At 45.6% G+C, this 12,410-nt stretch overlaps 1 protein-coding gene across 2 annotated transcripts in view; it reads right to left on the bottom strand.

Annotated features, from left to right (window-relative positions):
* Positions 1 to 12,410, bottom strand: part of COQ8B (coenzyme Q8B) — a 43,242-nt gene that overhangs the window by 15,347 nt on the left and 15,485 nt on the right. For both annotated transcript variants that reach the window (XM_083159708.1, XM_083159707.1), the window contains 8 exons: positions 9,054 to 9,139; positions 8,826 to 8,966; positions 6,787 to 6,868; positions 6,294 to 6,387; positions 4,813 to 4,954; positions 1,653 to 1,760; positions 829 to 894; positions 509 to 595 (listed from right to left, as the gene is read on the bottom strand). In XM_083159708.1, coding sequence (XP_083015834.1) covers positions 509 to 595; positions 829 to 894; positions 1,653 to 1,760; positions 4,813 to 4,954; positions 6,294 to 6,387; positions 6,787 to 6,868; positions 8,826 to 8,966; positions 9,054 to 9,139 — 806 coding nt within the window. The remainder of the gene's footprint in view (positions 1 to 508; positions 596 to 828; positions 895 to 1,652; positions 1,761 to 4,812; positions 4,955 to 6,293; positions 6,388 to 6,786; positions 6,869 to 8,825; positions 8,967 to 9,053; positions 9,140 to 12,410) is intronic.

Raw genomic sequence — 12,410 nt, 5'->3', positions numbered from 1 at the left:
GCGTTCAGAATCCCGACGCCGGAATCCCGACAGCCGAAATGCCGACAAGGGGGGGACGTGGATCGCCCCCCCTTGCGGGCTCGCTGCGCTCACCACGCAGCGGGCCCGGTGCCTCGCTACGCTCGGCACACTAATTTATTCTCCCTCCAGGGGTGTCGTGGACACCCCAGGAGGGAGAATGTGTCGGCATTTCGGCGGTCGGGATTCCGGCGTCGGGATTCTGAACGCCGGGATTCTGAACGCCGGGATCCCGACCGCCGGGATATTAACTGCATCCCCTCCAGTCTCCAGGTCCTGCAACCATTACTTACATGCTTTCTCATGCACCAGCCACCGCACTTAATGCAGGGTACAGCATGATTTGCTCAAAGTGTTGGAATGCCCACATCTTCTGGTGCTATGGGCGCAGTCATGGAGCACAGTCATAAGTGTCCATTGCAGACATTATAATGACAGAGTGCATTATTAGACAACACGTGAAGCAAAACTCCATAAAGGATACAGTTACCTTGGTTTCAAAACCAGTCAGAAATTTAAGATCTCTGGATTTTTGTAGGACTTTTGATCGATTCCCCTCTGCAGCTGCCTTCACGACCTGTAGAGGGCAGAAGAATATGCAGTTATCCAATACTAGGTGCCGATGTAATCATGGGGGCGTCAGCCCTTTACACAGCTGTGTCCTCATGTGGGTGTGGCTGCAGGGAGGGCGTGGGTGACTGTATGGGAAGAGTGTGCATGAGAAGGACAGTGGCCTGCATCAGGGCTTCTCATTGGTAGGACATGGTCAGATTGTACATCATGAAGACTCATTCCACCTTCTTACTTTACCTCAATATAATCGTCTGTAAACTTTTCATCAAATGCTCGACTGGCTCCAAAATCTAACAGCATCATCTACAGGGAAGAGAGCAGTCTTCAGTAAGTCTGGGGTTGGGACAGATACATTTTAGAAGCCAGTCATGCCTGTTGCTTGCCACAAAAATTGTTGCCCAATTCTTCATCCAACACAGTGACACATAACTTGAACTACATTTATACCAACTCATATGGAAGAATTTCCAACATTGACGCAATGTACTGGAAACTGCTGTGCCGACAAATGTAACTGGCAAATGTGCTCAACATCGGGTACCGCCACACGGTGTATCGTACTAGATTGAAACCTTCCACCCCCCCCTCAAAGAGCTTCTAAAACAAGATAAGTGCAAAGAAGGAACAAGGTGTATTGTAACATAGTCCTCCAGAATATTCATGCAAGGCATGATGGGATTTGTAGTTTGACATCTGGAGAGCCACAGGTTGGCCAGGCCTGCTCTAATGGGATCACTGGGAGGGATGGCCTCCCGTTGCTGGGCACTTTAGGAGTTGTCCAGGACGTCATCACTGGAGACTGGGATAGAGAATCAGACTGCACAGAACAGAATTAGTTTGCTGAAGGGGAAACACACTACACAAAGCCAAGTCCTCCTGTGAGGAATACACTTCACCCATTTTATCATGAAGTGGGAACCAAATAGGAAGCAGGGGCTTATTCCGGTATACAGGACTATAACGGATACTGTATATGCGAAAGTCCATCTGAAAAGGTTACTGGTGAAAGAATAAGACACGTGGGGTCAGGCACTGAGACCTGCCCTGCCGCACACGCTCACCTTGTCCTGCTCAGCATTGTAGAAAAAGTTGGACCAGTTTGGATCAGTCTGCATGAAGTGGAACTGAAATACCTCCCGCAGGCAGAGCCGCAGGACATTGTATGAGATCTAAAACATAAAGAACAACATCTAGGAACTATTTGACTTATTTATTAACAGTTTCTTATATAGCGCACACATATTCCGCAGCGCTTACAGAGAATAGTTGAACATTCACATCAGTCCCTGCCTCAGTGGAGCTTACAGTCGATGGCCCTTATTCTGGTTCACTCGCAAAGAAATTCCTTCTCAAATGGACAAAACCATGTGCACTGCAGGGGGGGGGGGCAGATGTAACATGTGCAGAGTGATTTAGATTTGGGTGAGTTATTTTGTTTCTGTGCAGGGTAAATACTGACTGCTTTATTTTTACACTGCAATATAGATCTCACTTTGAAGTAAAATCCCACCCAAATATAATGGTCTCTGCACAAGTAACATCTGCCCCACCTGCAGTGCACATGGTTTTGTCCATTTGAGTAGGAATTTGCCTTTGCGAGTAAATAAGGGCCTATATTCCCTACCACATGCACACGCATTCATTCTAGGGTTATTTTATTGGGAGCCAATTAACCTACCTGTATATTTTTGGATTGTGGGAGGAACCGGAGTACCCCTATGCAAGCAGGGGGAGAATATACAAACTCCGCACAGATAGGGCCATGGTGGGTAGTGATCCCATGACCTCAGCGCTGTGAGGCAGTAATGCTAACCATTGCACCGTCTGTGCTGCCCTGAAAGCAACCCCAAATTTACTTAAAAGCATGGTCATTAGTTCAGAGTTGGTCTGCTCAATGTATGTGAACTCCGTGTACATAGGTACACTGTAAGGGTAACGATATACAAATAATGGACAGATTCTGTGACAGAGCAGAATAGACCCCACAAGCAGGTCACATTATGCATGACCCCAAGCAGTTGCTGGGGGGCAGTGAGGTAATCTAACGCCCCACTGCCATATCCCCCTCAATACTACCCATTACAATGATCAGCAAATTATGAACATTGCTGTATTCCTATTGTACTGGCCACTCCTCCCCTCTGTTTTATCTTTGATGCCTGCGCTCACTGTCCATTGGTTAAAGAAATGTCTGACAAGTAAACTCGGGCACCAGGGATCTCTATAAGTGGAGGCCTGTGTGGGACCCAGGGAGTTCGGAAAGCTCTTTAGGTGCTGGGTGTAATGAATGGAGTGCCCACACACGTTTTGTCCTCAATGCTTTATGTACTAGATCGCATGGCATCAAGTTCGAAACGCATGTGATAATCTCACTGTGTGGGGGCACCTTAAAACTCATTACTTTTTAGTTATAATCCTGCACTCACCTCTTGAAGTGCCAGTGACCTCAGATAAGAAGGTACCCACATTTTTGTACGGTTAGTAACCAGTAACAGAATAAGGAGATCTCTGGCAGGGAGGAGAACTGCTTTATTCAAGCCGCACTCCTGCAAGTGGATGACGGAAGTTTCTCCTTTAAAGAAAATATTTAAGTGTACTGTAGTTCTTTTTTTATTTCTTTGAATTCAATGTAATAAACCCATTGGATTAACTAATAAAAAAAGCCCCCCATTTGATACACTCCATTATAGGGTAGGTTCAAGTTGAATTGGAAAAGTCTACAGAGATGCCCACCTACATAAGTTTCCATCACTATTTTGGGATTTGCTGCAGAAAATATACAGCAGGCATCGCAAGAAGGAATTTGTGGCTGTATTGGCTCTTATTCTGAAGAAAATAAATAAAAGGGTCTGCTTCAGGTTTGCCCGGTAACATCGCAGCCTACCGAGCACCTGAGATGCCGCCACGCCAAACCCCCCCCTCCTGCTGAATCTCCTCAGAAACATGCGAGGGGATGTGTAACAAGAACACCCATCGAATGATTTCTCCTGCCTTCGTAAATAAAAGTCTCAACTGACTTATTTGTGTGCGCCCGTTCGAAGACGGGGCGGCTGACTTCCTGTGATGTCATCGGCCTGCCTGCATACCCATGGGAACAACCATAAATCGCTGGGTGTTCCCATGGGCAATTCCCATCCCACCACAAGCACCCCCCATCCCTCCCTGCCCGCTGCGAACGGCCCACCAAGTGTGTAACTCGCTGCGGCCGTTCGTTGCCGGGGTTTGCACATGCCATCTGGGCAGGGGCTGAATTCGGATCACGGCGAGTGTTCCAGAAAAGGCCCCAAAATGTCCACAAAATATAGCAAAGTGCCTTAACTGGAACTCACTGACTTGCACACATGTTACAGAGCTGGTGGCCATTCGCCATCTCACAATAACTGTGACTTCCTTTCATAAGCACATGCGACTGCAAACAGTTTTAGTTCACATGTTTTACATGTGACAACACAACGCACCAACTGTAACTCACACAATCATACACCTCGGAACCCATTAATAATGCTACAGTGCTGGCTAAGGTAGCGCAAAGGCTTTTCAGGGCCTTGTCCAACTACAAGCTCCTTGGACCTTTGCCAGCCAATAACATGTTTTGGAAGGAATCATCTAAGCTAGACATCATGAAAGAAACCACAAACAGAATATTGTGGACAGACTCAAACATTTGTCTCTAGCCCATATAAAATATGAATAGTGTAAATATTAAAAGCTAAATGCTGGGACTACAGACAGAACAATTATAAATAATAAGGTATTTAAGCACATCAGCACTTGGCTGGTAGATTAGTAATACAGTAGCTGTTATTTTAACTGGATGGAGGTAGAATCCAAAATATACTGGGGCAGATTTATTAAGCTTGGAGAAGAGATAAACTGGAGATAAAGCGGAGAAAAGGTAAAAGGAGATAAAGCACCAGCCAATCAGCTATGTTTGAAAAAGACAGTTGGGAGTTGATTGGCTGGTGCTTTATCTCCTTTTACCTTTTCTCCGCTTTATCTCCAGTTTATCTCTTCTCCAAGCTTAATAAATCTGCCCCACTGTAACTGCAATTTCTGTAGTCTAGAGACTAAAAGGAGACTGTATAAAAAAGTAGGTAGCAAAGAAGCCTACATGTAGATCCATCACCTAACGTGTCCAATGGGAGTTAAAAGGAACACTTACTGTAGGTTTCTGTTTTACAGCTCTGATTAGACGTTTGGCTGAATAAAGTCTCAACTGACCTTGTTGCGGGTGTCTTGGTCCAGCTCAACACACTGATCCAGAGGGACCCCAGACACTAGTTCCATAGTCAGCACCCTCTTCGTACTAAGATCATCAATCACACTTGGGATCCTGAAGAAGGAATCATCACTGAGGAGCTCCCTGTGGATTACATTGAAGCAAGATTACACAGTCTCTGTTACATGGGCAGCACAGACGGTGTAACGGTTAGCATTACTGCTTCAGAGCAGTGAGGTCATGGGTTCAATCCCCACCATGGCCCTAACTGTGGAGTTTGTATATTATCCCTGTGGGTTTTCTGCGGGTACTCCAGTTTCTTCCCATAATCCAAAATTATACTGGTAGGTTAATTGGCTCCCGAAAGATGCAATGTAGAGTAATCAGAGCCCATACCACCTCTCCATTAGAGTCTGAGCCCTCTAGGGGGGATGCAGTTAAAATCCCGGCGGTCGGGATCCCGGCGTTCAGAATCCCGACGCCGAAATCCCAACACTTTCTCCCTCCGTGGGTGTCCACGACACCCCTGGAGGGAGAATAAATTAGCGTGCCGAGCCCGCAAGGGGGGGCGGTCGGGATCCCGGCGTTCAGAATCCCGACGCCGAAATCCCAACACTTTCTCCCTCCGTGGGTGTCCACGACACCCCTGGAGGGAGAATAAATTAGCGTGCCGAGCCCGCAAGGGGGGGGCGATCCACGTCCCCCCCTTGTCGGGATTTAGGCGGTCGGGATTTTGAACGCCGGGATCCCGATCGCCGGGATTTCATACTGAATCCCTCTAGGGCTGCTGCCAGCAAGGAAGAGGGAGGAGAGGACGGAGGAGGTTGCATTAAAATGTAGAACTACTTTGTATATACAAAGAGACCAAGGGTTGTGCAACCTACGCTATACAGAAGCCAAAGTAATTAAACAAATAAAATGGAATGTATCTACTCAAATAAAAGAACTCCTTATTGAATGGTCAGTGTTTTTGGACAAATAGTATAGATTTTTGGTGTTGTTGACTCCAATAAAGACCAACATAATCTGTGTTTATAAATTGGTTCTCCAGTTTAAAATGACCATCACGGGACAGTGGGAGGATCCGCGGCCATCTACAGCCCTGCTAAAGTTTTCCATTATGTAAAAACTAGATAAAGTCCCTCAAAATGACGGCATCTGCAATGTACTTTCACTTTGAGCTGTGACAGTTACTAGCCTAAAAACTCCCCACCCCCTATCCCTATCTGCTCCAACCTCCATATCCAGCAAGTTACAAACCGATCTGTGTCCCTGCAAAAGCTGCTTTCACTTTCTGTGAAGGAGTCATCTGGTCTGTCGAGTGGCGTCTAGTAGTCACTGGAGGTACTTCACCTCATAGGAGGTGAGGAGTGGCTAGCTCTATATAGAGGATATGGACTATAATGACTCCATAGCAGTCCCCCATACTATGGCACAGACTTGGCCTTTGGAGTTGGACAGTTCCACAGCAGAGAGGTCTCACCTGAATCTTCTACTGCACTCTGCCTCCCGTAGGTAGTCGCACTCCCAGGCCAGCTCTTTCTGTAGGACCTGCACGCTGCTGTCCGGAAACAGACCTGCAACAAGACGTAGAACGATTTATGCCCCCAGAGATCAACCACAGCGTCCACATCTGCATTACGTTCTCATTCCGCAGGCTGCCCAGGCAACTTATGTGTGCAAGCAACTTAGATCACCTTTACCGGGGGACTTCATTTGATATGCAACACTGGTATATTGGCATGTGTGACCAAGTCTGTGTATGATGCACAATGGAACTTGGCGCAGACACATTACACCATTGTCGCACACCAAATGAATCCGCATGGTCTACTGATGAGTCCCAATCGCAAAAATTTTCTGCAAAAATAAAAAAAGATATCAGTCTCTACAGGACCTGAGAGCAGCAATAGTGTATCAGGACACATGTATATACAATCGCAGGAAAAAAAAAAATATAAAAAAGATCTGCTTACCGTCAGGAACAATTACGCTTAATTTCAGAATGGATAGCAGATTATCCACATCACTCCTAATGCTCTGAGCGATTCCAGGATACTGGATAGAGAAACAGGGTATATGGAGATAGTACATAGGAACACGTGAAGCACTCACTGGAACACAGAATAATTCATACTGGATATTACACCAACAGAAAGGCAAATTCAGTACTAGACGGTAAATCTATTCCTCATACTCCTGAGGGATGCCAACAATGGCGGTGGTGGTAGGTAATGGAAGAAGCGGCTGCAGCAAACTATACTGTGTATACTTGGGAGATGGGATGTTGCTGTGGGCAACCAACCACAATCTCTGATTTATTTAGCACCTTCTAGAAGATAATAGAATGGGATTGGTTGCCCAGAACATCATATCTTCAATAGAACTCCCATCTTCGTAAATAAACCCCTATGGGTTGGCCTGCATTAGCATGGTCGTTTACCAGGCAAGAAAACGTGTTACTTGTGTAATCGCACGGCGCCCGTTACGTAGTAAGCGTAGCATCCCTGTCAGAATCAGCATAGTATTCCTGCGGCCAGTATAGTCAGCGTTCCTGTCACATTCGGCATAGTGTGTAGGGTTCCTGCGGCCGGCGTAGTCAGTGTTACGCAGTTACCGTAGTCAGTCAGAAGTGAAGTGACTGCGTAGAATGGCGAACGCAGCGAGCCCTGCATTGCGCGTCCTCCCGACCTGTTCATACCCCCACTATCCACGTTCGGGTGGAGTTGATGTTGTAAAGTGTGGCGAGCGCAGCGAGCCCCGTGAGGGGACACGGAATACATGTAATGTAATCCGCGTCCGCTCGCCACGCTTCGGGCTCACACTTTATAAAATCATGCCGCAGGGAGGCGGGGAATGGCTGCAGGCAGGGAGATGGAAGCCTCCTTGCCTGTGGCGGAGGGGGGGGGGGGGGTAGGAGGACTTCCGGGGACACAAGCAGCACAAGCTGTCCCCTGGGGAGAGCTGGCAAGTACCGTAGCCGGGGAGAGCTGGCAACGTAGCGTAGCCGGGCGCCGTGATATTACACAAGTAACGAAAACAGGGTTGTGATTGAAAAGCCCCAGATGGTAATTCCTGAGGCTACCACCCCTTTCTCTGAGTTAATGACTGCATCTAATTAATTCCCACCTGTGCGACACATTCGCCATAGGAGTTAAGGCCTTTTAAATACAGTAAATGAGTAGTTCTGCTCTGAGAACGTTGCCATTGCTTGTGTTTCATTACCAATGTAATGCCCATTATCTGGCCTCTCACGGAGTAGAAAAGGGATTGATTGTATCTGCTTGTGACTGTTCCATCTGAAAAAAAGTACATTGATGGACACAGACACAAATTTGCCTGTGCATCTACTAACCAGATCTCCTCTCTACCAGCCATGATCTTGCCAAAAACAGTTACTCGGAAATGACCAAGGGGCCAATTTACCATGAAATATTTGCGGCTAATTCCACAAAAAAAAAAAAAAAAAAAAACATTATTTGGGGGTTAGCCGCAAACATTAAGTATCCTCCCGAATGTATCACGGAGTGACCACAGCAGGAATGTCCGATCCCTGCTGTGATCCCTCCTGCACGGCCGCCAGCAGAATGCCCTATAGGTAATACGGCGCTGCCCGATGTTGATACAGGCAGCATCGCAATGGGTGGGTCCTGAGGCTACCGTCGTTCTGAGATTGCGGTAGACCATTGTTGTAGCGTAGGGGGTGTGGGGGTGTACAGCTTGCCGCGTACCCTCCCTTCGGAGATCCTGTCCCCCTGTCTGCAGAGTAATACATTCTGTCAAAAAAAAAAATCACATATTGCAATGGGATCCTGGCCAGTAAATGCCGCCCACATCGCACTGCATATGCGATCCCTTAATAAATGGGCCCCCAAATCTACTACCAAATTTTACTAGACACTTTGGCAACCAGCACACGGAAATGTATGTAAGATTTTGCTCACAGGAAACACTTTGTGGATTTAATAAGTGATGGAATCCCAAATGAAATGACAACGCGGTACAGTAATCTCACCTGGATCTTCATAGCTACCTCACGCCCATCCAGCAGCCTGGCGAGATGGACCTGGCCAATAGAGGCTGCTGCAAAGGGTTTCTCCTCAAAATAGGCCAGTTTCTCTCTCCAGCCCGAGCCCAGCTCCTCCTCCAGCACTTTCTGTGGACACAAAAATCACAGCTCTATCAATTTCCTGTGGTGCTCCAGCCCAGAGACCGCCGATGGCATTACTAGTGGTGTACTCACAGCGGTCTGCCAGGAAGGCATAAAGTCTGCGCTCTGTCTCACTCGCTCAAAGATCTTCTGCAGCTCCGGACTCAGGAAGCTGTTATCTGCGAAATACATGGCCCAAACATCAGTGCACAGTGTGGCATGGGTGCGTATTCCACAGCAACATAATATAAAGCATAATCGCACCGCTTTAGTAGGAAATGTCAATTAAATAAAAGCAACACATTTTCAAAGTTTGAGAAGTTATAAAAAAAACAAAACAGAAAAAAAAAAACATTTTAAAATCTGAGTTGTGTTAACAAGCAAAAACAAAACATAAACCTTAAAAGAAATAAAAAAAAAAAACTTTAAAACTGCAGCTTCCAGTGTCAGTGCCTAGAGCAGGCATGGCCAAACTGTGGCGCTCCAGCTGTTGGTAAACTACACATCCCAGCATGCCTTGCTATAGTTTTATCATTCTCTAACAGCACAACTGTGGCAAGGCATGATGGGACTTGTAGTTTGGCCATGGCTGGCCTAGCACAATGGATTATGAATGATACTCGCCAGTTTTATGCTATTCCTCTGTAGAGTCTTTTATCACCCTTTATATGGCGCAATACATAAACTAATGAGCAGAGCAAGAAAACAATGACTTACGCTACAAGACAAAAGTAGACGAAAAACACGGTATATAAACATTGCTGCACACAGGATTTTGGATGCGGCTCCAAACTGGGTGCGACCCGCCTTTGCCATTTTACATCGCAATCCCTGTCCGCCATAATGCCAGATGGGCAAAGTCAGTGGAGGGGGTCCCTAGCTGGTGCTGGGATATGAGAGCATCTCCCAGTGGTATCTATTTCATTGCAGTGAACGGGTCCCATCGGCTCAGGTTACCAGTGTGCACTGCAACACGAGCTTGGTTGAATCCGTGTTGAACCCTGCTCGCATTACAACACCTGAAATCCTGGGTTATCCTGCCAGTTACATATCATGTCGCCAGTTACATATCATGTCGCTAGTAGTGCCAGTTACATATCATGTCGCCAGTAGTGCCAGTTACATATCATGTCGCCAGTAGTGCCAGTTACATATCATGTCCCCAGTAGTGCCAGTTATATATCATGTCCCCAGTAGTGCCAGTTACATATCATGTCCCCAGTTACATATGATGTACCCAGTAGTGCCCATTACATATCATGTCGCCAGTTACATATCATGTCGCCAGTAGTGCCAGTTACATATCATGTCCCCAGTAGTGCCAGTTACATATGATGTACCCAGTAGTGCCCATTACATATCATGTCCCCAGTAGTGCCAGTTACATATCATGTCCCCAGTAGTGCTGCGGCTACAGATGTCCCCAGCAAGTTAAAAGTCACTTTGTGGAATGTATGGTTTTTGGAATAATTCGGATAACGGATATCTGGATAAGGGATACTCAACCTGTAGCAGCATAAGTGGTTGCTAGAAATTCAGATACAGGTCGAGTAACAACCCGGGAAACTGGTCAGTGCGAAAGGGTCCTGGAACCCAGGACCGTCACGGTCCCAGGGACAGTGTGAACGGGTATCCCAGGTCCAATTTACTGCACTGTAAAGGAGCCACTGGGAGATGCTTACATCTCCCAGTGCCGCCCTAGCCCTGCCTCCCGATTAAGTCACCCGCTCGTCTTTATGCCGGGTCAGGAGGCTAGTGTAAAAGGGCTTGCAAGCTAGGTCCCAGCTGGGATTTTATACCAGGCTTGCAAGCATTTCCAGTGTGAAAGGGGTATAATATGCTCCTGGTCCCGGGGAGATCAGGGATACTCAACCTGTACAAGCTCACATTTAACAAAGGAAGGACCAGCAGACAATGGAAGAGAAAGGAGTGCTTCAGTATCAGAGACAGGTGAAATCCCAAATAAAGGCATTGTGTACATGATACATCATTAGTCCCCTCTGAGTAATTATATGGGCATAGTTAAAGCACATACATATGGGCTATTTTTTAGCAATCTGGACTATGGGCCTTATTCAGATCTGAGCTCAGTATAAGGGTGTTCGGAAAATGGGCAAAACCACGTGCACTGCAGGTGGGGCAGATGTAACATGTGCAGAGAGAGTTAGATTTGGGTGGGGTGTGTTAAAACTGAAATCCAAATTGCAGTGTAAAAATAATGCAGCCAGTATTTACCCTGTACAAGCAACGGAAGAAAAAGGTATTCCTACAAGGGGCACTCTAGGCTGACATATTCTTAATCAACATATGTTCCATATTTTGTTTTAAGTGTCCCAAGAAAAATGTATTAAAACTTAACTTTTATTTATTCTGCTGTTAAGAACTGCGAATTATTAAAAAGTGTGAAAAAAGTGCATTAAAGTGATCAAAAATTAAAATAGAGCTGTCAGTCTTCAATGTGTATTTTATTTTTCTGGTCAAGTGACTTGTGGGCTATGTAGCTGCACCGCGGGAAAATTAGGAATCCGTATTAGATGTGTCTCTTTACTGATAGAGTTTTTCTAAATTGTTACTGTATCCTTGGTACTCTTTATCACAATTGTTATTATGTATGTTAAATGGCAGTTAATCTCTGCAATGGAGTCTCAGAGTACCAATTACTTCACAGTTCTATAATATGCTGTGGAATGAGTTGTGTAAACTATCAGATAAGAGTGAAAGGGTTAAAGGAAAAGATACCCTTTTTATAATCACCGATTCCTACAGTATATGCTTGATTACCCAACTGGTAATTCCATCTGATGAATATTTTGCAGCTATATTTGGTGGTATAGATGCCTTCAGTTTCGCACTGGAGGTAAATTTTTAATCATGTATGTTATTCATTTAGGGATAGGTGTTACAGTAAGGGTATGTTCAGCATATATTGTTACCCACTTATCACAGAAAGGTGCTGGTCATGTTAATATGTCTCATTGAATAATTCATTACTAGTTGCATGCAGTCATTAAGCACTGTAAATCTATGTTTGTTTAGGTAATTGGCTGTGCTATCCTAGTCGGCTAGTGTTGCCCAAGGATTTCACACAGTCAATGGGTGTGTTATCAGCGCACCCAAATTGCCACATAACAAAGTCAGTCCGAATGTGAAACCAAATAGTCAATTATCGCTGATAGAATTATTGTGTTTGAGGCTTATCAGAGGTGATTGCTACAATATACTTGTAGCCACTGACTAAGCTTTGGGTTAATGTCGCTCTAAATCTATATGCTATGTAGCAGGAGAACTTCCCTGCACTGCAAACTTGGGATATAGAGAATATATATATATATATAAATTTCAAACATGCCAATACGCAGTTCTAATTTGTACAGACGATTTGTTAGATATTATTACTGGCGGCGGGCCACGTGTTATATGCCCAACAGTTTAGCCCAGTATAGTTTGTAT

Source organism: Crinia signifera, chromosome 9, assembly GCF_055691185.1.
Source record: "Crinia signifera chromosome 9, ASM5569118v1, whole genome shotgun sequence".
NCBI lineage: Eukaryota > Metazoa > Chordata > Amphibia > Anura > Myobatrachidae > Crinia > Crinia signifera.
The sequence above is the reverse complement of the archived record's forward strand: the minus strand, read 5'-3'. Positions and strand labels throughout refer to the sequence as shown.